At 38.1% G+C, this 23546-nt stretch overlaps 1 protein-coding gene across 1 annotated transcript in view; it reads left to right on the top strand.

Annotated features, from left to right (window-relative positions):
* Positions 1-23546, top strand: part of LOC140143783 (transient receptor potential cation channel subfamily M member-like 2) — a 56404-nt gene that overhangs the window by 22283 nt on the left and 10575 nt on the right. Inside the window, exons 10-18 of the mRNA XM_072165596.1 lie at positions 1046-1158; positions 4134-4286; positions 6867-6950; positions 7893-7970; positions 16599-16749; positions 16975-17212; positions 18214-18433; positions 22760-22788; positions 23338-23425. Of these exons, the coding sequence (XP_072021697.1) occupies positions 1046-1158; positions 4134-4286; positions 6867-6950; positions 7893-7970; positions 16599-16749; positions 16975-17212; positions 18214-18433; positions 22760-22788; positions 23338-23425 (1154 nt within the window). The remainder of the gene's footprint in view (positions 1-1045; positions 1159-4133; positions 4287-6866; positions 6951-7892; positions 7971-16598; positions 16750-16974; positions 17213-18213; positions 18434-22759; positions 22789-23337; positions 23426-23546) is intronic.

Raw genomic sequence — 23546 nt, 5'->3', positions numbered from 1 at the left:
CTACTGATAGCACTTGAGAATTATACTTTAACATATGTACATGGGCCTCATAAGTCAAATGTTATGGGCCCCAGGGCCCCAAATGTTAAAACAAAGGGCCGGCCGTTTCTCATCAAATAAAACAGCTTCCGGGCTCAGAATTGGTACACAGATTGCACTTGAGAATCATATTGTTACCAACACCCACACCCCCACCCACCCCCACACGTAGGACTAAACAGACAGATCCGAATTATAATATAATAATTGGAAATACCAGCGTGAAGCGTTAAGGCTGTTCCAGTTAAATTACATACCCATTGGCTGTTCCATTTAATTTACATACTCCCTCTGAAATGGCCCCAAAATAGGCTGTTCCGTTTAATTTACATACTCCCTCTGAAATGGCTGTTCCATTTAATTTACATACTCCCTCTGGAATAGTTTTCCTCTAATCATATTGCATAGCCTCACTATGAATAAGAGAGACTGACAACAGCAATCTATGGGGAGACGACTCCCTGGGAGGGGACTTTTTACAATTTCTTTATTTTAAGTGCTACGACAGTGCAACCTACATTTAATTAAAGCTTGTGACTTGGACTTTCACTTTTTACACATTTTCTGCCCAATTGGGCAACTTTTTACAACTTCTTTATTTTAAGTCCTCAGAAAATAAGGACTGTAAGTTTGGGTACACCGATAACATGCGGGTATAGCTGTATTTGTGTACAAATATATAGCCTTCTAGTTCTTTGCTCTTATGCTTTGTTCTTTGAATGTGGGTCATGGCAATGATAACGCAGACCACGGTATGGTATATGGTATAACTGTAGTGATTATCAGGTGTATCAAAGCAGATATGTTGTCTAGTAAAAAGCTTGCATTTTACAAATCAACATTGGATCATCTTGATATGACTACAGTTTATAGTTTTGTGATCTTTTAAACATCAATCTACAAATAAAGTGGATGTTTTACTGCATTTTGATGATGATATTGATTGGTACGAATCATTTTGATGCACTCTGTATTGTACACCATTGATATTCTTATTAAATTTCAGCTAAGAAAGAAGAACGCTTAGTTCAATTACAGCTGGCGCAAACTTGGAACCGCAGAGATATTGTGGAATACAGTGAGATACTTGGACACGTTACTGAAACTACGGATTGGAAGGTAAAATAACCATTCAGATTGTTTTCTGTTTCTCGTTATACGAATTTGAATATTTATATAATATTGAATGGCTTTGAGTGTGGTACAAGAATATATTGAACGAGATAGAAAGATATTACACCAGTCGAAGACAAGTGCAATATTTTGCACGATACAAAAATAAAGTAAAAAACTAATAATTAAAACCGCATTCCGTATTAGGATTTTAACTTGGGAAGGGCTTTCAGACGAGTCATTCATACTGCAGTTACTGTCCGTTTTCCTATACACAATACACAGTGCTCTTACTCATTGACGCGTGACCTCTACAAATAGTGTATGTTAGAAGTATGGGCAATTGCCTAGTTAACGTCACTGTGTAAAAAAAACGGGCCAATATTTAAAGTTTTGAAATTCTAGAAAATATAGTTTTGTAACATGTCCTAAATTTGTAGCTAATTTAGATGTTTGGAAACGACAGATAACACCAAAAATATGAAGAAATTATTTCCTGACCGTGTTACGGACCACAGTCATTATGTTTTTCATTTTCAAGAATGCTGGTTAACAATATGCACACTATTGTCTCATTTCGTGAACAAAGGCCCACTCAGTATTGTTACCTTGCATTCGCTTTATAATCGTTCACCCAACTGAAACTATAATACCAGCTCATTGCTCAGTGCACAGGTAAAACAGAAACATGTTTAGTGTGGATTTAACCCGAGAAGATCTGATGTAACTTAGTTGAGCTGTTTTCAATGAGTGTTATCTTGGTTTAATAGCTTTTAATAGGGTTTAAGTCCTGCAAAGGTCGTGGTGAATTCTACTGTAGACATGACTGCATCATGTAAGTTAGCTTAATCACTGCACATGTTGTCATTGATCGATATTGACTCCGTGGAAAGGCTTGAAAATAAGGGAGTTCGGTAAAATTCTTTTAATTCAAAAACGGAGCTCTCGATTGTCAAAATTCAAAAAGTATGTGATAGCTGATATATTCCTTAACATCATCAGTTATTTAGTTACATTTGGTTCATGCATTAAAGTATCCGAGATAAATCAGTTCCCGACGATACAGTTCTTTCAGGGACAGCCTGTATAGAAAATTATTCTTGCCGACTGGCTTGAATACATAGCATACAGCTAGACAAGCATGTTTCGATCCTCAAGGGATCTCATCAGTAGCACTGTACAACGTCTAATTACCGACCTTTGCATGTAGTAAAGATTAAAATTAAAAATAAAATGTTTTAAATTGATTTATACTGCTCGAGAGACTCGCTGGTATGTCGGCTTTTTGAACTTTTGGTGGCTCTGAAAAGAGCCGTTCATTTTATTTTCCGTAATATTTTGCGAATAATAATAACTTATCGTTTTTATAGGGTTAAGCTGACCCTTTTAAAGACCTATAAAACAGTAAACTTACTTTTTAGAACTTTTGGTGGCTCTAAAAAGAGCCGTTAATTATGTGAGAAACCAAAGACATGACTTTCTTTATCATCCTTTTGTTTTCCTGTGATAATCCCTTGTCTTCTTGGTGTGAATAATCCCTTGCCTTTTTTATTTCTGCAATACTGTAGCCCCTTGCTACGAGTTTACTTTTGAAGACAAATTTCTTTTCAACGTATGACTCTACGTTGTTCGACTTACGTGCGTATCTAATTAACTCGCTTTTGATAAAACCCCTAAAGACTGAGGGGCTGTGACTTGAGCTTTTATCTAGAGAGCACCATGTTTCTGTATGCTTAGTGTAGCATCTAACGTTTAAAATATTTAAAGTTCTAAACCTTATATAAACCTTTGTATATTACAATATCTAGAAATTGGATTTCTTCCTTAGAGGCTGTATATGTGAAATTCAATGATGGATGTAATTCATTAATATTTGCTATGAATTCGCCCATTTCATTCATGATCACTATTTTTTGAACCAATTTGTTAACTACAAGGCAACATAACAAGGGGCTTTTCCTAAGGCCCACGAGCTCTGGTGTAAGACTCATTAGGTCTTCTGTCCGTATTCAATCGTCTCTGGACTGACGAGTTCTTTATCAAAAGGTATGACTTCCTTCGCATGAGATTGACGTACGTCGATGGGCACTTGGTTCTGAAGACGATAACGCTACTCCATATTCTTAAGATGCACCAGAGCAGGTGTAATTGAAACTGCAGATAAGCTAAGCTAACACACACATAGCCAAATATTGTATATACAGAAGCCAATAAGAATGCAGAAACAGAACAGAATCAATCCTACCACAATTTAAACACAGATACACAGTGAAAGGGCATCATTTTATTTACTCAATGGTTTATAGAAAATGACACTCCAGAAATTACCAAATTAATGGATGTCATTTTAAAATTCAACATGGCGACCCAAACCAAATTGATTACAACTTAGATGACAGCATATTTGGAATCCTCATCCCCATATACATGGGTTTTGCACTAATTTAACCTTATATGGTTTTTACAAGCTGAAAATGGCCTGACATTTTAAAATTCAAAATGGGAACCAGCATAAACGTATCATAGTTGGACTCCTCATACCCTCAATAGGGGTATTGTCAACAGTTTTAATATTCTATGTTGCTTACTAGCTGAATTATAGGACAAATTATGTTAAAATGGCGGCTGTATTTGTTTGGGTTTTTTTGTTTTTGTTTTTGTTGTTGTTGTTTTTGTTTTTTATTTTTATTTTTAAGTTTAAGACTCACACATTGAGTTTGATTAACAAATATTTTGAATCAGCATCCTCAATTTATCCCTAAAAGTGTGTTTATTCACTTGTGACACATATTGCCTACAACATTCCATATTTATCAAATCCGGACTTGTCTAATAAATTGTAATACATTTAATCCAAAAATGTTGCTCGAAAATCTTAACTAATGCAGATAGACGCACGTGGCCTCTATTAAAAAAACGGCTTGATCCCTTAAAGATAGTTTTCGTGCTATTGTAATATATTTTCTTCTGGTCAATTTTAGAACTATAAGAAGAATACTGAAAAGTTCAAAGAAAACTTGCGAACTGCATTGGTGAACAACCAATTTGAATTTGTGCAGATGTTTCTGGAAAACAACATAGTGCAGCTTGAAACTTACCTTACGAAGGGAGAACTCGCAAATCTGTACATTAAGGTAAATATTTGGCAGAATGCTTTGTATCAAAAAAAAAAAAAAAAAAAAACCTATTTCCACCCCTTCTTTATTTAATATTGTTAACTGGTCAGTTTTCGTTTATACTGTTTACTATAAGTATCTAATTTGTTTAAAAGCCACGACATCACCGATCCCCTCTGCTATCGCTTCCTGGTTTTTGTGTGATCCTCGTCACCACGATTCCATGGCTATTTAATATTTTAGCGCCCGATCATAGATATTGGTAATTGTAATCGCCGTCCTTCATAGCATTGTGATTGAAATATCAGATGGTAGAACACTGGTCACGCAAACCCAACCTGATCTCTCTAATAATCAGTCTATATCCACATTCGTAATCAGTCTATATAGGGTGTATCAAAATGATTGGTACCCTTCATTCTCCAGTGAGTATGGACAAGAATGCCCCATCAAAATGCAGTTTAACATGCACCTTATGTTTATGTAATAAACGATCATAAAACTATATATATATATATATATAAATTGTAGTCATTTCAAGTGGATCTAATGTTGAATTTGGGAGAATCAGGCGTTTCATTACGCGACAAAGCTGATGGGTACCAATCATTTTGATGCACCCTGTATCAGATTAATGTTATGGTCCATGTTGGTCAATGTTACATTAAAATTACTATTTGTCAATGTAACATTAAGGTTACTCTAGCTTTCTTGCCCTGCGGGACCCTTTTATAGTGGGACTCCATTAATAAACAACTCCATTATGGGAGTTTCCGGCCTCCGCCCTACCAGGCTTGCGGCTTTGATGTTTTCTGTTGATACTGGAAAAGCAATCTGAGTGCATTTTATTTTTACCTTTCACTCATTCTTCTGGCCGTGCTAATTTATAGTTTATGCTTGACCACTGTTGTTTTGGAGCAATATTGCTTTTTTGTAACCCTGCCGGGCAATGCTGAACGGCCAACCCCTTCACAACTCCCCACATACCACATTTTGGTTTTTAGCTTATCATAATACTAGTGTTTATATTCTATGGTGTTAATTATCTTTCAAAATGTTTAAAATACGTACCAAAGTGAAAAATTAAAAACAACAGAGGGGGTATTTCCGACTCAATATCCAGTCTCATATAGACTGATAACGAATGTTCTGGTTCTGGTTCTGGTCAGGGTTAAGTCATTGGCAGATATACTGTACTTCACCAACTTATCCTGGAACCTAGGATTGAGTGCAGATATCAGAACCGGGGATGGCTCCCCTTCTCTTTTCGAACAGCTCTGACACTTTAACATGCACAGGGATGAATCCTCCTGAACACCGGCTTTACGTGACTTCCGAATCACGGACGAAGCACATACACTACCTGATCTGCACGTGCTAAGCAGTGTATGGGGGCGAGAAGAAATTCTACAATTAAATTATGAAATTAAATAACTGAATTTAATTGAAGGATTCCTGACCATATAGGAGCTTTTTGGGAGGGAAGAGAATTTTCACATAAGGCAAGCCCAAGGCTCGAACCCTCGCCGATCGTATCTCCCGGCCGACAGCGCAACGCCTTAACCGCTCGGCCATCTCGCCTTCTTCAGTGGGTTCTGTGAGATGTGGACTGATTATTAGAAAGACCAGGTTGCGTAAACTATAGGTCACCGGTTCCAATGCCGCTTCAGCTAATTATTCTTTGCGTCCCTTCTTCATTTAATATTGTAACCTGGTCAGTTTCTCAATATATAGCTAGATGCCTATTGTTTACTAGCCGAATATTTACCGTCACTTCTTGGGTAGTGACGTTATTCGGGCGTGAACCGCGGCCACACGACACCACGGCCTGGCTCTGAGGATTTTAGTAACTAGGATCACCGTACCGTCCATCATAAGACTGGATAGCTCAGATGGTAGAGCACTGGTGACGTAAAAGAGGTTGCAGATTCGTGTCACGCTTGAACCATTTAAAAAAAAAAAAACTACACTATTTCTCATGTCGTTTCTGTTGCACTATTATAATTACTAGCCCCTACAAAGTGATCTCAAAGACGGGCATAACCTTAAATGTTTTTATTTTTATATTTTGTAGACATTTCTAAGAAGAAAACGGTTTAAGAATATTTCCCCGATTTATTAAAGCAGCTTAAAATTATGCATTATGTGTTATGTTCTCGTAGGATCTCTGAAATTCCCTTTAAAGGGATAAAGGTAATGGCTAGACTAAGATGAAAGTCTTTAAACCCGAACGTTGCCAATTATTTATGTTGATACTAACAGTGTCTTTCCAAACGCGTCTATTTCTTGGACATTGTGGCTTCTTTTGCCAACACAGAATAACAATATAATAAAAACTGAGTTGTAGAGATCAGGAAATCACCTCAATATGTGACACGATCAAGGGAAATGAGTCGCATGTCACTAATATTGATTTTGAGATATTGGCAAAGAAACGTTGCAAAGAAAAGCCGTATCGACATGAGGTTTTCAGTTTCTGAAAGCTCTAAATGTCCTCTTTAGAAACAAATGTAAAACTCTTTTTCGAGCAGGGTCGACATGCGACTCATTTCCCTTGATCATGTCACATATTCTGATTAATTTATTTTTTTGAGGCAGACCAATGTGACAAAGGACAAAGGTGATCAGACGGGAAATATAACCCTTCACCCCCTCCTCGAAGGAACTCACTGGGACAATCGGGTAAATAGAATAATTATTATATAATTCATACAAAGATTCCTGCCATTTGGCAATTCAAATGTGTGCTATTTCAGCGTCAGCTACAAAAAGACTGCTGCACTCTGCGCAAATACAATAGTCCATTTCAACCATGGCAACGCTAAAAGTATAGCGTTAAGTTTCTGGCGCGGTAAAACCACACTATTTACCAATCACATCCTGGCGACAGCGCGTTCGATGATCACGTAGCGTCGTATGAGTATTCATTCACACCAATCATGTATCGCGTTGTAATTACTAGACGCAGCGTATCGAATATGCGTTCAGATCGCCAAAAGTTAAACATGTTGAATATTGATACTCGCGTGTGATTGGTGTTTTTCTTAAAGGTCTATATTGCTGTACGGGATGGGCGTTGCTTCCAGAATAAATTAAAATAAATGAGACTTTTGTCCATTATTATAAGTATATCTACATTGTACTTATAAACATACACTATTTTGTATAATATGAAACATGGAGAAGGGTAAAGAGGATAGGAAGAAGTTGTTGTTTTTGATGTGGTTGTTGTTGGTGGTGGTGCTGGGGTTGGAGGTAGAAACATGTCATGAGGTTATTATTGCCTTAAATTGACCAAAATGAAGAATCACATAATAGACTCTATTTTTAATAGACATTTTGAGTCAACAGATTGACCTTCTCCTTAGTGGTGTGGGAACTGGTGCTGTTGTTGGTGTTGCTTTACAGTGGTAGTGTTGTTGTTGGTGGAGGGAAATGTGGCGACTTTTGGATCTGGGTATATATTCGGGACTAAATTGTGGTGGTGGTAGAGGTGAAGTCGATGGTGGTGTTGGTGGAAGAGAGGGAGACGGAGGAGAAAAAGGAGGAAGCACTTTAAATATTCTTTTAACAATTGGACATGTTGCCATTCATTCATTTTTTGTATAAATAACTATATAATAGAAGACTATTGACGATGACGACGATCATGATGGCAACAACGACAACGACTGTCCTGGAATGATATCCATAATAGGAACGGTAAGTTTGCGAGCTATGGGGCGGTAAGTTATGGGAGAGTTCCACCAAGGTCATGAGGCGAGTTACGACTAGGAAGTGGGATGACTTACATTTAGACCATGTGGCAGATAGTACATGTGACACGTTAAGCCACTAGACGAGTTACAGATATGCCACGAGATTAGTTACAGATAGACCATGTGGCGAGTTACAAATAGACCTTGATGAACTTCATTGAACATAATATCTATCATAAAATAGCGAGTTTTGAAACAATACACATGTTTAACCTTTCGGGTGAATTCCCTACAGCACATTCACAAAACAAACATCCTAATTTTCATTGATGTTACCAGTGACGTAATTTTCAGGGTGTACTCTGCTACACTGGGTTTCAGAGAAGAACGGCAGTCCCTTGCTCAGATTGACGCGAGCGCCCTGTTAGTATAGACCTTTGTATTCACTTCAAGGGCGCCGATCTGCGCCGACCAACGATTTGACGCACAATCGGCCAATCAGATTACCGGTTTGTTGCTATATGATTGTCAGATGATTTATCCAGCTAATCAGAACCCCACTTCCGTGTTTATGCTCTGCACGCTATGCAAATGTAAACAAGTGCCGTTCTTCTCTGACAAAAACTGTAAGAGAAACATAATTTTTTAAAGAAACCAAAAACACTGTGTACTTTCATTCTGGACAAAATTAAGTCCACTTTTTTGAAAACTTGAAAGAAAATTCACATTGTGTGGCAAATATGATTTTGAACGACCAAACCATTATCCATTCAAAAGGAGCACCCCCTATGCTATACGATTAGGGTTTGGACTAATGGTAGGAATTGATATAGGATTAGGGTTTGTTAAGGTTATGTTAGGGTTAGGGATGGGATTAGAGTTAGGGTCTGGATTAGGATTAGGGCTAATGTTATGGCACAGGTGTAGGGTTTAGGGTGAGGGTACCATATGGGAGGATTGGAGTCTAGAATTACCTCGGACAAAATACAGTTCAATCAATCAATCCCTGAAACCTATATAGCGCCTAAAATCAAGAAAACTTGCACTAAAGCGCTGGACAAAATATACACAATTACAAAGAAAGTTAATGCTTATACGCAATTCCGAACAGGTGATGTTTACCCAGTTTCTTAAAAATGACAATGGATTCTGCATTTCTGATGTGTTTAGGCTGTTTGTTCCACATGCGGGGTCCATAGCAAGAGAAAGACCTGTCCTCGCATTTTGAATGTTTAGTTCTTTGTTCAATGAATAATGGTGTTGATGATGTTGTGGAGCGAAGGCGTCTGCGACCAGTTTGTTCATGAAGCATTATCAGAAATGTAATTCGGAGTTTGTCTGTGAGAAGATTTGTAAACGAGGACCATGATTTTAAAATCAACTCGTTGCTTAATGGGTAACCAGTGCATGTCAGTACGCTGGATATTTAAAGACGCTTGAACAGTGATTCGCTGATGCCGACAAGTAAACTATGGCAATAGTCTAGCCTTGAGGTGACAAGAGTATGAATGGCGAGTTTGGTAGATTCGGTGGTTAGCATTTTACGAGCATGTCTAATGTGTGCTTTATTTTGTATTATCGTACTACTGGTAATCTCATTCCAACATTGTTGTCTTTGTAAATTTAAAATGAGCCCCCACGAAGTCCCTGAAATGCTAATCGTCATACCTAATACAGTTTAACCCACTCTACCTAATGCAGATTAACCCACTCATTTGCACGTAAAACTTACCATATTGACCAGGTAAATCTAACTGAAGGAATTGAAATGATACACAGGTTTTTTTTCTCAAAATCACTTCCCATGAACTTGGGTGCGTTTTGAATTCATGTATTGATATATCTGTGTGCATGTCTGCAGCGTTTATATGTAGTTTCATGCTTGCGAATGACCGAGCCAATGGGGAGAATGTAAATTAAAAACAGGAGCGGTCCTAGTACCGACCCCTGTGGCATGCCATAGCGGAGAAACTGTAGGTTGGAGAAAGTTCCATTAATGCACACGCGTTGCGTCATATTTTACAAATATGACTTGAACCAGTCAAAAGGAACATTATTGATTCCGAGGATGTCTTGAAGTCTTGTGAGTAATACCATACGATCAATGGTGTCGAATGCACTACTGAGGTCTAGCAGCAGAGGTATGGTGACCTTGCATTTCCATAGCTCACAAAATATCATTGTGGACCTTAATCAAAGCTGTTTCTGTGCTGTGGAATTGTTTGTATGCTGATGGAAGGGGCTCATGAAGGTGGTGTTTGGACATATGATCAGTCAACTGTTTTGCAACTGCACGCTCAAGCACTTTGGAAATGTAAGGAAGGTTACTCACAGGACGGTAATGGTTAAGGATATTGTGGTCCAGATTGTGTTTCTTGAGCAAAGGTATTACGATAGCAGATTTCAGAGGATCTTGGACCACACCTTCCTCTAGTCTAAGGACATGTTTATGATGGAAGTTATTGCTGGCATAAGAGGATCCAACTGTTGCTTGACCAACCATGAACGGAGAGGGTCAATCAGACAAGAGGGGCATGGAGATTTGATAATTATCTCCTTAACGTGAGCTTCAGATACAGTGGTGAAATTGTTCCACAGTAAGCTCCTCTGCAGCTGATGGGAATTTGCAGCATCTGACCTACCAGATGGTAAGTTAGATCTAATAGTCACAATTTTAGACATGAAGAAGTCAGCAAATTGGTTTACTAAGACACCTGGATCTTCATGATCAGGAAACTTAGAAGGTTGCTTGTTGTGAAGGACGTCACCAATAGTTGAGAACATAGTCTTGAAGTCATTGCCACAGTCCACAATCCTGTTGTTATAGAAAGTGCATTTGGCAAGATAGAGAGAACTGTTGTATTTATTTCGGACTTGTTGTTGTTTTTGAGTGTGGGGTATGGGGGAGGGGGGTGTGTGTGTGTGTGGGGTGTGGGGTGTGTGTGTGGGGTGTAATTGCGTGTGTGGGGGTGTGCGTACAGGTACATGTTAATATGGCTATATGAATATAAGCCTGTAAAGAATGTGGTTTCTTTATAGTACAAGGACAAATAAGCTCATGCCCCAGGCTTATGTATACCAATGTATTATAATAGCTCTACATATGAGTACTTTTTGGTGGATTTGCTTTTCATTGCAAAATTGCAGCCATTTTAAATTATCGCAGTTTTTTAAATTGCAACTTCCTACGTACAAAATGACGTTTAATTGACTCGCGCTATTACGTGTCAGGTAAAGCCGTGAAATTGTGCTTATTTAGAAGATAAACTCATCATACAGCTATAATGTAGGCTATCACAACCTTTCCATGTTATCAATGATATGTCAATGTCCAGCCCCCCCTCCCCCTCCCTCTCCCTGGGACTTATGTCAGGACGAAGTTTCTAAAATATTAAATCTAAAATAATAACTCTCGGCCAATTCCATTGAATAGGTCCGGCACATGGCCGGCCTAACTGCCCCGCTATTCCCTGGTACCCAGGGTCTGAAGTGGGCCAGGGTTTTAATTGACAAAGGCATTATCACCAGTCTGAAATCTATAAGCTTAACTACGGCACTGAACATATACACCCCCATACAATCAAAATTACTCACATCACTACCATAGACATTCGAAGTCCATCGTGAAATCTAACCGGCTTTCATATTACTATGATTCATGTAATTTCTAAGTTCAATCAAGTCCCCGGTGGCGAATTCGGCAGTCATGCATGTATACAGTGCACAACTTATAAGTTCCCCCTAATGCTTTTTGAAATAAATCGAAAATTATTTAACAAAATGTAAAATTGTAAAAAGTTATGAGTAACCTTATTTATTTTACAAATATGGGCCAATTTGTAGTGACACACATCATTGCGTTTGGCCACAATGGCTCATTATGTAAAGAAAGAGGGAGTTTTAAAAGTTGCACCTGAGTCCATAGGAGTCAATTGTCAAACAATACAGTATGTTAGGACTGTCCATGTGTTTGTAAAGAGATAACGTGGTGAAAGACAATTTCAGATACAACTTATGAAAATCGTAATGTGTAAAGTCAAATTTGTTTGGGAAACGAGCACGGCATAATTTATTGAAACGCAATAACTTACCAGACATTTTTCGACGGGTTTCAGCCAGATTCACTATAGACATGTCCTGACGAACAGTCGTGACACGTCGACGAGGTGCTCTCGGCTGATTTTTCACCTCTCCTGTCAACTGAAATTTTGTTCTCAATTTTCGAATTGCATTAGGCGCAACTCCCATACGACGAACAATTTCTTTCACCGGTACATTTTCATCCAGCAAACCTATTGCTCTACCGCGAAGAAATTCGGGCAAACGCGGCATTATTAAAATGTGACTTTTCACATGTGATGAACTACTAGCGATGTGGTCTATTCTCACTACAGTACATATCCCTTCCATCTCAGACATTTAACATTAAAAAGAAAAGAATAAAACACCTGCTTTGCTTTTCAAGAAGAAGAAGAAGAATACCAAAGATTAAGTTTTCTTTTACAAACACATGAATATCCCTGGCCTACTGTATTGTTTGAGAATTGAGTCCTGATATGGACTCAGATGCAACTTTTAACACTGTTTAAAACGGTCTCCTTTTTTACATAATGAACCATTGTGACTGAACGCAATGAATAAAATTCGGTCCACATGTGTAAAACAAATAAGGCTACCCATATCATTTTACAGATTTGCATTTCGTCAAATAGTTTTCTATTTATTAAAAAAAAATATGTAGGGGGGAACTTATAAGTTGTGCACCCTATATTATACAATTCAGCAAACTACTTCAGCGGTGATCGTCTGCTCTGTCTGATCATCGCGTAAAAAGAACTAGGTCACGCGTTGCTACACAGCTTGACCAGCGAATGATGTGCCGATGTGATGGTGACGTGATTCAATTGGTCAATCAGAAGCACACTTACGTATACGCCATAAACTGCGCCAAATTGGCAGACCGCTGAAGTTCTCTGTTGTAAACTATAATTGGTATAATGGCGCAGATCACCAAATCGGCTCTCCATTGAAAAGGATGCCAGTCTTTCTCTATAGAAGATGCTGCTTAAAATCATTAAACAATTCTCGATCTCTCCCATTTGTGGTACACTTGCAGGATTTCGTGTTACTAATCCTGACCAATCCAAATTTAGCCAAAATTATGCACATTTCTGCTCATTTAATGCTTACTTTAGGCCATCTATCAGTTTTTCTGGAAATGGAAATTAATTTGGTTTGGTGAAATAAGCCCGTATGCTAAGTAAAGATTTGTTCCAAGTCTACAATGTTATATTATTGATAATAATAATTGAAAAAACCTTTTTAGACTGCAACAAGTCTCTCCTAAAACATTGCATATTGTATGGATAATGATTTGGAAATTCAAAATCATATTTTCCACATAATGTGAATTTTCTTTGAAGTTTTCAAAAAAAGTGGACTTAATTTTGTCCAGAATGAAAATATACAGTGTATACAGTGTAACCAATTCTAATAAATCCATATTTCACTAATACATTTTCCATAACGCACCAAACCGGCCGGATAGGTTCGCTACCTGATCGTCAACAAAGTGGTTATGTACCGTAAACCGGGCTTACATTTTTAAAAAGTTTTGCCCAGTTGGTTAATATTGCAACTCGCCACGTGTGGTATTATTATAAGGCAACACAGATTTGATGCGACGAGCGTTGGTAAACCAAATCGGCAAAATGTGCACCAAAGTACCGAGGTACAAGGATGGTGATCCTCTCAATAGTGTTAAAAGCCGCCGTGTTCTTAGGTTGTGCGTGTATTTCTACGATGATCTTCCTCTGTCTATTGGTAGCTCTACTGGGCATTGCGGCATTACCAAACACAACCGGTGTCCCCTGCTTTGTCATTTTCCACCGGAGAAGTGGTAACGCAAATCTTCTTGCCACTTCCTTTTCTCAGCAAAGTATTTCTGGTAAGGTCGTCCAAAATGAAGAAAGGAACATCGGCAAGGTTGTCCCTTTGCTTTGAGATAATAATCTGTTTATCTTGGTATGACAATATTTTAACAATGACGCTCCTTCGCATCACGGTGAACACTTCAATCGTAAGTAGTGTATGATAATATAGGCTGGGGAGATCCACTGTGCCAGACCGTCTTGAACAAGACCAACGACGCGAAAGTTATTTCACACAAAGCCGCTCTAGATTCTTTTCAGACTGCTTTAACATGGTGTCGTGTTCAATTGTTTTGTTTTTTACCAAATCACGAACTTTCAGTTATACAAAAGAAACACAGGCTTCCAGGTCCGTTGTACGTTATATTTGAAATTCCAAAGTTGCCTCAAAATTGCTCAGTTTAGACTCGCGTGTTGGTCCCAAAGGGGAACAGTGACACTTATTTTGCTATTACATCCTTGGCTGCACATCAATCCGGTACCCATTCCTCGGTGGGTGATACCTAATTACTAGCGTTATTGGTTCTTGCATGTATATGTCGCGGCATGAATCTATGATCATACTTGAGGTTCCACCAAACAAACCATGGGTTTTGACGTCTTATATTTTTGTTGTACAGGGTGTACCAAAAAAAGAGGCCCCTCATTGCGCCCTCTTATTCTCCTATTTCTGAAAACTTAATCTGAAAACCTTGAGTCGTTAGCTTTAATAAACCAAAACAATTTTATCAATCGGTTCACAACTTTTGAAGATATGCTCTTTTAAAGAAATGTACCCGTTTTTCACTCTGTCCACGGAGAAGGTTTGGCTACTTCAAAGATTGAAAAGGAGTACACATACCATGCATGAATATCAAACATTCCTCAATGATAACTTTATAAAATAACTTTATTTATGGAATGGGCTTTACCGGTGGGTTTATGGGCAATGGATTTTGTTAATAGTGTCATTAATCTGTGGGTAAAATGGATGCCGAATGGGACTTCTTTTGCTTTACTTGCAATTACTTATTTTTTCTTGGTTATTTATCCCTTTTTGTTTTATTATGTTTCTTACTTTCTTACTTTGTTGTTTCTTGATTTCTTTTTTTATTTACAACATAAGTCATTTCTTTTTTTAGGATAAAAGGTAGCCCTAAAAGGCTGTTTGGTTTGTCTTTGGTTCTTCTGAACTGAGTTTACTGTGCTGCTCTGCCCTCTACCTGGTTGCCTCCTTGGCGAATACAGGTTTCAGCCCCGGTCCTCATTGCATCAATTGCGTTGCGTACCATCCTTTTGCGCCGGATACTTGCGAATGCACTCAGTAATACGTCTACGAAGATCTTAGATTTTGCCACAAAGGAAAAAAAAAGTGGTGTGAGGTCTGGTGATCGTGCAGGCCACTCCACAGCATGAGCCATCCCAACCACTCTGTTTGCTATCCGTGGACAGAGTGAAAAACGGGTACTTTTATTCAAAAGGGCATATCTTCAAAAGTTGTGAGCCGATTGAAATAATTGTTTTGGTTTATAAAAGCTAACGATTTATGGTTTCTTTACATACCAAAATATATTTAATCAACTTTTCAGAAATAGGAGAAAAAGAGGACGCAATGAGGGGCCTCTTTTTTTTGGGACACCCTGTATGTCAACAAAATCGCTTACATTTTCAGGATGATCTTATTTCAAGTTGTTATAAGCAAATATAATGTTCCACGCTAGTTAATAAATACATTAAGAAAAAGCACATTAAAATTGCACTTTCTGTTAGTATTTCTTTTTGGACTTAAACTGTTTTTAAACACATTCTAGCAGCCCTATATAAAACCGTGACACTCGAAAGGCCATATCTCTGGAATGAAACGTCCGATTAAGATTATTTAAACGCCAAAAGGTTTCTTTCATCAATTCCCAGCCAATAAGTTAGGTCTGAATCAATTTAAAAGTACTTCAATGTTTAGTGGACATGCCTAGTAATAGGTATCATCTCTACACAGATGAAATTCAATTGTATTTCAAACTTAATCCCAGTATTACAGCATTCCCAAATAGCATGCATCGCTTTCTCAACACCACAATAATTTGTATAGGTAGCACTGAAACAACACCTTCAGCTACAATCAAACATCTGGGCGTAATCTTTGATTTTGCAATGAATATGTCGTCTCACATAACCTCCTTGTGTCTATCGTTGAATTTCTTTCTCTTAAATATCTCCATAATTCGTCGTTATATCGATGAAGAGATTTGTAGTATTTCAATGCGAGATCCCCTTCTATATCTGGTTGAAGGTCTATCGATATAATATCGGTAGACTTACAACCAGATAGAAGGGAATTTGATATTGATCGTCTCCAACGCTTACAGAATAGGGCTGCTTCCAAGTGCCTCGCCGCCATTGTCATCTGAGCTTCTTGACTCAATCCACTGGCTACCCATCAAAAACGTATCATGTTCAAAATCTTCTTATACATCTACAGTCAATGATCTATCACCAATCTCGGCGTTATACGTAACATGTATAGGAGTCACATGGGGCAGAACGTTAATGGCAATAGGTCTTTCATTGTACATGGTCCCAAATTGTGGACCAATATACCTCCAAACATTAGAGTATCCCATATTGTAGATAGTTCCAAGAGTAACCAAAAACTCACCTGTACTGATTGCTGCTGTATAAAGCCTATTTGTTTTGATTTGTATATATTTTGTATTATTGTAAAGTGCTTTTCTCAGGTCTTGGAAATGCAAAACCAAATCTGCAGTAAGTGTTGTTCATGTGGTAATGATAACGAGGACGATGCCGAAACCAAGGTCCTTCACGACATCGAGGCAATACTACAGGATTTGATCGCACCTGCGTTTACACTGATTGGTTAGTTTATGCAAATACCTGCCAAAAACCGTATTCTCTATGTATTGATTAAATCAATTATGTTTTTTTTTATATCTCAGTCATCTGGGTAAAATAATAACAGTTGAAGAAGCTGATACAATCCGCATACTCGTTAGGGATATTTCTTTGAGGTTTTCTGCTATTCTGTTTCGTTTTATAGTACATTGTATCTGCTATTTTGTCAACGTCTTTTGTATTTCACAGCTGATGGAAAATCTGAAGAAAAAGACAAGAAGATAACCCCTGAAGAAGACTACCTTAGAGATCCACACAGACAGCTTTTTCTCTTTGCCATTTTAAACAAGTACTACAAGATGGCGGAGTTTTTCTGGGAACAAGGACAAGAGCACATTGCAGCAGCACTGGCAGCTAGTGCAGTCTTCAGAAAAGTTGCAAAATCCCAAAACAGCGAACTGAAAGAAAATCTACAAATCAGAGCGAAGTAATTTGTTCATCTTTATAATCACAATAATATTGAAATATGGGGGTCATGTCGTTATTCCGAAGGACCGTTATTCCGAAGGGTCATTACTCCGAATTTACAAAAAGGCTCATTATTCCGAAGGGTCATTACTCCGACGGTTCACTATTCCGAAGGGTCATTGCTCCGAAGGGTCATTATTCCGAAGGGTCGTTATTCCGAAGGGTCGTTATTCCGAAGGGTCATTACTCCGAATTTAAAACAGGGCTCGTTATTCCGAATTTACGACTAGGCTCGTTATTCCGAATTTAAGATAAGGCTCGTTATTCCGAATTTAAAACTAGGCACGTTATTCCGAAGGGTCATTACTCCGAATTCAAAAGTAGGCTCGTTATTCCGAATTTAAAACAAGGCTCGTTATTCCGAAGGGTAATTTCTCCGAATTTAAAACAAGGTTCGTTATTCCGAATTTAAAACAAGGCTCGTTATTCCGAAGGGTCATTTCTCCGAATTTAAAACAAGGTTCGTTATTCCGAAGGATCGTTACTCCGAATTTAAAAGAAGGCTCGTTATTCCGAATTTAACACTAGGCTCGTTATTCCGAAGGGTCGTTATTCCGACGAAGATGATAATAACGATGATGATGATGTGAAAAAGACGACGATAAATATTGATGATTATAATGATGCAGATGATACTGATGATGATGATGATGACGATGACTACGATGATGATGATGATGATGGTGACGAGGATAACAATGATGGTGGTGACGACGACGATGATGGTTGTGATGATGATGATGATGATGATGATGATGACGATGACGACGACGACGACGATGATGATGATGATGATGATGATGATGATGATGATGATGATGATGATGATGATAATGATGTTGCCAGGTAATGCAATGTGTCCAATGTTTTATCAGATGTGACAGCCTGGTTGTAATCTATACTGATATTTATTACGACGGTGGGGTTCATTATGCACGTTTTATTTTGCATGCTTTATAGTGGATACGAGGATAAGGCCTGCAAAGTTCTCGCAGAATGTGAAGATCAGAGTGAGCAGGACGATACCAAATATATACTGATCAACCCGACAAGAAATTGGGGGTTCGTAAACCCTTTAAAACTAGCAGATTTGTCCGAAAGTCGAATATTCATTGCCGAGCCAACTGTCCAGAGACTTTTGAATACAATATGGAGTGACGGCTTAAAGAAGGAAGGAAAGGTATGAAGAATTAAAACAAAAACTGTACAAGGCCACATGCAAAATTTGTCATACAAGGTTTATCTCAAGGACACGTACAAAGTTTGTCTTAAAGGTCAATAGCCACGGCCGAAACAAAATTTCTTGATTTCCATATTTTCAGTGACTTACTAATTTTGGGATCTGAAGTTGAGCTTGCCATGGAACAAATGAAAAAATGCTAAGTCACCTGGCATTGTAATGTAATGTAGCTTCTGAGTTGTGGAAGGCAACTAGGAAAGAAGGGATAGACATAATGTGGCGTCTATGTGGTATCATCTGGAAAAAGAAGAAATGGCCGAGAAACTGGTGCAGGGCAGTATTTATTCCACTGCCAAAGAAGGGAAATTTGAAAGAGTGTGCCAATCACCGGACCATCAGCCTGATTTTTCATGCAAGTAAAGTACTTCTGAAGATCATCATCAAGAGAATGAAGAACACAATGGAGCAAGAAATCTGATGAGCAGGCAGGATTTCGTGAAGGAAGGGGGACTAGGGCCCAAATTGTCAATATCAGGAATGTGATTGAGAAATGCAGAGAACATAGACTTCCTCTTTACATGTGCTTCATATATTACAGTAAAGCTTTTGACTGTGTTAACCACCCTCAGATGTGGGAAACTATGAATAAGATGGGTTTCCCAAGTCAACTTGTGGATCTGATCAGCTGCTTATATGAAGACCAAGAATCGGCAGTCAGGACAAGTAGTGGGGACACAGATTGGTTCAAGATGGGATAGGCTTACGACAGGGATGTGTGCTATCACCAAATCTATTTAACATCTACTCTGAAGACATAATGAGAACAGCTTTGGAGGGGTTTGAAGGCGGAGTGAAGTTTGGCGGTACAAGAATTACTAACATGATGTACGCCGATGATACCGCTCTTATTTGTAGCAGCAGAGTAGAGCTGATTGATCTTTTGAAGTGCATCAAAGAACATAAAGAAGACAAAAAATAATGGTTGTAGACAGAGAGCGGAAAAGTGATGAGTTTGTGATAGATGGACAGGAGATTGAGGAGGTGAAGCAATAATTTGAATATCTGGGTTCAATGATTAACAACAGTGGTGACAGCACAACTGAAATTAAGAGAAGACTGGCTATTGCAAGGACAACTGTGCAGGACATGTCAAGCATATGGAAAAGCAGAGGCCTATCCATTCACCTCAAGGTACGCCTACTTCGTGCAACTGTGTTTTCCATTGCCACTTATGGATGCGAGTCTTGGGCTAGGAAAAGAGTAGATGCTTTTGAGGAGGCTTCTACAAGTGACATGGAAAGACAGGAGAACAATTTATGGGATCCTCGACAAGATTGGTACAAGTCTAACCATCAGAAGCGGCATAATGCAGAGAAAGCTGAATTACTTTGACCTTATTGTCAGGAAACATGGAGGTGTAGAAAAACAGATTTTGCAATGGGCTATGGAAGGCCGACGAGGAAGAGGACGTCCACCAACATCTTGGACTAATGACGTAAAGCTGGTTTCTAACCAAGGAATGCAAGGTGCAACGCACTTGGCATCAGATCGAGTGAGATGGCGTACTCTTGTGAAGACCACAGCAGCGCTACACAGCGCCACCTGACACAGAGAGAGACTAATTTTGCAAATCTTTATCGTTACAGTGATTAATTTTATGGCACACGGCGATTGAATATACCCTTCCGATTTGGGCTCAAAACATGTGACGTCACAGTGTATGTGCAAGTTCGCTTGATCGGCAAACTTCGGGTCGTCGTAAGGACAGAACAAAACATCAATACGCCCAGTGGGCTTGCAGCACTTGCTTGTTGTGAAAATTAATTGCATATTTGTCACGTTTAGAGACTAAGTTTGTAATATGCATTCAGCTAACTTAATACAGGGTGTCCCAAAAAAAAAGAGGCCACTCATTGCGCCCTCTTTTCTCCTATTTCTGAAAAGTTGATTAAATATATTTTGGTATGTAAAGAAACCGTTTAATCGTTAGCTTTAATAAACCAAAACAATTATTTCAATCGGCTCACAACTTTTGAAGATATGCCTTTTGAATAAAAGTACCCGTTTTGCACTCTGTCCACGGATAGCAAACAGAGTGGTTGAGATGGCTCATGCTGTGGAGTGGCCTGCACGATAACCAGACCTCACACCACTTGATTTTTTTCCTTTGTGGCAAAATCCAAGATCTTCGCAAACGTATTACTGAATGCATTCGCAAAAATGGTACACAACGCAATTAATGCAATGAGGACCAGGGCTGAAACCTGTATTCGCCAAGGAGGCAACCAGGTAGAGGGCAGAGCAGCACAGTAAACTCACTTCAGAAGAACCAATGACAAACCAAACAGCCTTTTAGGGCTACCTTTTATCCTAAAAAGAGAAATGACTTACGTTGTAAATAGTAAAAAGAAAGCAAGAAACACCAAATTAAGAAAATAAGAAACATAATAAAACAAAAAGGCCAAGAAAAAATAAGTAATTGCAAGTAAAGCAAAAGAAGTCCCATTCGGCATCCATTTTACCCACAAATTAATGACACTATTAACAAAATTCATTGCCCATAAACCCACCGGTAAAGCCCATTCCATAAATAAAGTTATTTTATAAAGTTATCATCGAGGAATGTTTGATATTCATGCATGGTATGTGTACTCCTTTTCAATCTTTGAAGTAGCCAAACCTTCTCCGTGGACAGAGTGAAAAACGGGTACATTCCTTTAAAAGAGCATATCTTCAAAAGTTGTGAGCCGATATATATTATTTTTTTGGTTTATTAAAGCTAACGACTCAAGGTTTCTTTACATACCAAAATATATTTGATCAACTATTCAAAAATAGGAGAAAAAGAGGGCGCAATGAGGGACCTCTTTTTTTGGGACACCCTGTATGAGAGTGCAAATGACGTGACGGAGAGGCTAGTTTATTGTCGTGGACTACGAATAACCTGACGATACATATTCTGCGATACAAAATTATACATTACATCATAACATGTTGCTATTGTTGACATGGCGGGGATTGGCCATTTGGTCTAACACCATTTGGTCTAATATCCATTTCGTCTACATCCATTTCGTCAAAACCCATTACGTCTATATCAACTATGTTCAATTATCATCTAATAACCAATACGTCTAAAACCATTTAGTCTAACAACCATTTAGTCTAATTCCCATTTGGTCTATAGCCAATAAATCTAGTAGCCATTTGGTCTAATACACATTTGGTCTACAAACCATTTAGTGTAGCATAGCATTTAGTCTACGTTTGAGGCTGAGGCGCAATAACGCTACTGCACATACTGTGAGGTCATGTTCTGGGGGTCACCGTGGTCTTGAAGGAGGGCGTCTTTGCTCTCGGCATATTTGTTCTTCTTTTCCCGGTCTTTTTAAAGTTTATATTATAGGCTCATCATGCATCACAGCTGCTTTCAAGGCAAAATTATCAGTTGTAACTCAAACTAGGTATTCCCGTACATTATGACGTCACTTCCAGGTCTCGACCAAACAATTCCAAACTACTGCTCTTTTTTAATTTTGGTCAAAGACCAGTGAAAATGATGACTTTTTATTCCTCTGATTTCTCAAAAAAGAATGATATGAATAGGTCGGAAATGTATGATTCAAAGAAAATCATACATTGGCACGTATCTTTACTTACATAACTTCCTAAATTGAAAATAAACAACTTTTACATTCGTGTCCATGGACCTTTAATGTGATTAATAGAAAAATGCACTTTTAAGTTTCCATGTTGAATTGTATTTTATTTTTATTTTGTTTTATTGCTTCTTCAGCCTAAAACATAAATAAGTACATTAGGTGACACATTCTTAACTAAACTTGAAATCCATTTTCAGCTCACACCCAGGCCCAGTTCATATTTTTTTATTCTGCGTCAAGTATTCGATACAACAGGTATTCGTTATTTATTCTGTTTGCATTATATTTCCAGATATGTTTAATTTATACCGAATGTTTGTTAACGTAAAATCTATAATATATTTCAGATGAAGCAGATTGAATAACGAATACTTGTTGCATCAAGTATTCTATGTCAAAAATATAAAGTATGAATCGGCTCTCTTTGGAATTCATGATTTATTTTTCATTTGTGGTTTACATGTACCATATTATGCGCGATGAAGACAATAAATGCCAATCTATATATGTCCATTTTCATATCAAAAACCTAGCTATGTTTGATATTATGTGAATAAAACACAATAATTATTGTCAGAGAGAGAGCCTGAGAAGATTTTCTCTTTGTGGTTTAATATTATCGAGATATTCGACCCGATTGACAAATTCATTATTTTATTGACAGATCTATGAACCGAACACAGAATCAAATTGGTAAGTAATCACATCGGTCAATCACAAAATGCTATAGCCTCATACCAATAGTTACCACGATCGTACATTATAGCCAGTCAAACCATTCCAGGATTTTGGGGTGGGGTTTCGGGTGCGGTAGGGTGTGGTGAGTATTGGTGGAGTTGGTGCGGAATTGTCAAATTATTGGAAACTTTGGGTTGAATAATTGTTATCTATTCAGGATATTCCATCAATGTGTACTGGTCTTCCTGGAAGAATATGACAATATGAATATAGTTCTATATAGATATTACAAAATGTAGGAACCAAACACGATACAAACAAAATGATTTTTTTAAAATATATTGTTCAGACAGTATAGTCCGCGACGGTGGGGTGTAACATTCTTTAATATTTTCCTGGTCATAGCTACCCTGTGACTAAATAATTTTGAGTTTATTTGGCTTAAATATTCAAGACAAACGAGTCATAAGAAAAGCACGGTTAAAATGTAAGGCGATTAGTCCGATTACCGAATATGGTTTACTTGATTTTATACACTTTCTTTTTACTTGCCTTACAACGTAGCTTAGGTATGTGTGGAAAGCCTTTTAAGAAGGATATCGAGACGGTTCAACGCTTCTTTACACCTGAAAAAAGGTTCTATCTCAATGTGGTACGTATGAACACTCGCTGACTCCCATAAACCATACTTGTCTGTTATTTCCAAAGTTAATTAAAACACATGGGTGGATTTGGTCTACTGGTAAAGGAACATCCTGAAATAAATCACGCCA

This window comes from Amphiura filiformis, unplaced genomic scaffold (assembly GCF_039555335.1).
Source record: "Amphiura filiformis unplaced genomic scaffold, Afil_fr2py scaffold_28, whole genome shotgun sequence".
Classification (NCBI taxonomy): Eukaryota; Metazoa; Echinodermata; class Ophiuroidea; order Amphilepidida; family Amphiuridae; genus Amphiura; species Amphiura filiformis.
The sequence above is the reverse complement of the archived record's forward strand: the minus strand, read 5'-3'. Positions and strand labels throughout refer to the sequence as shown.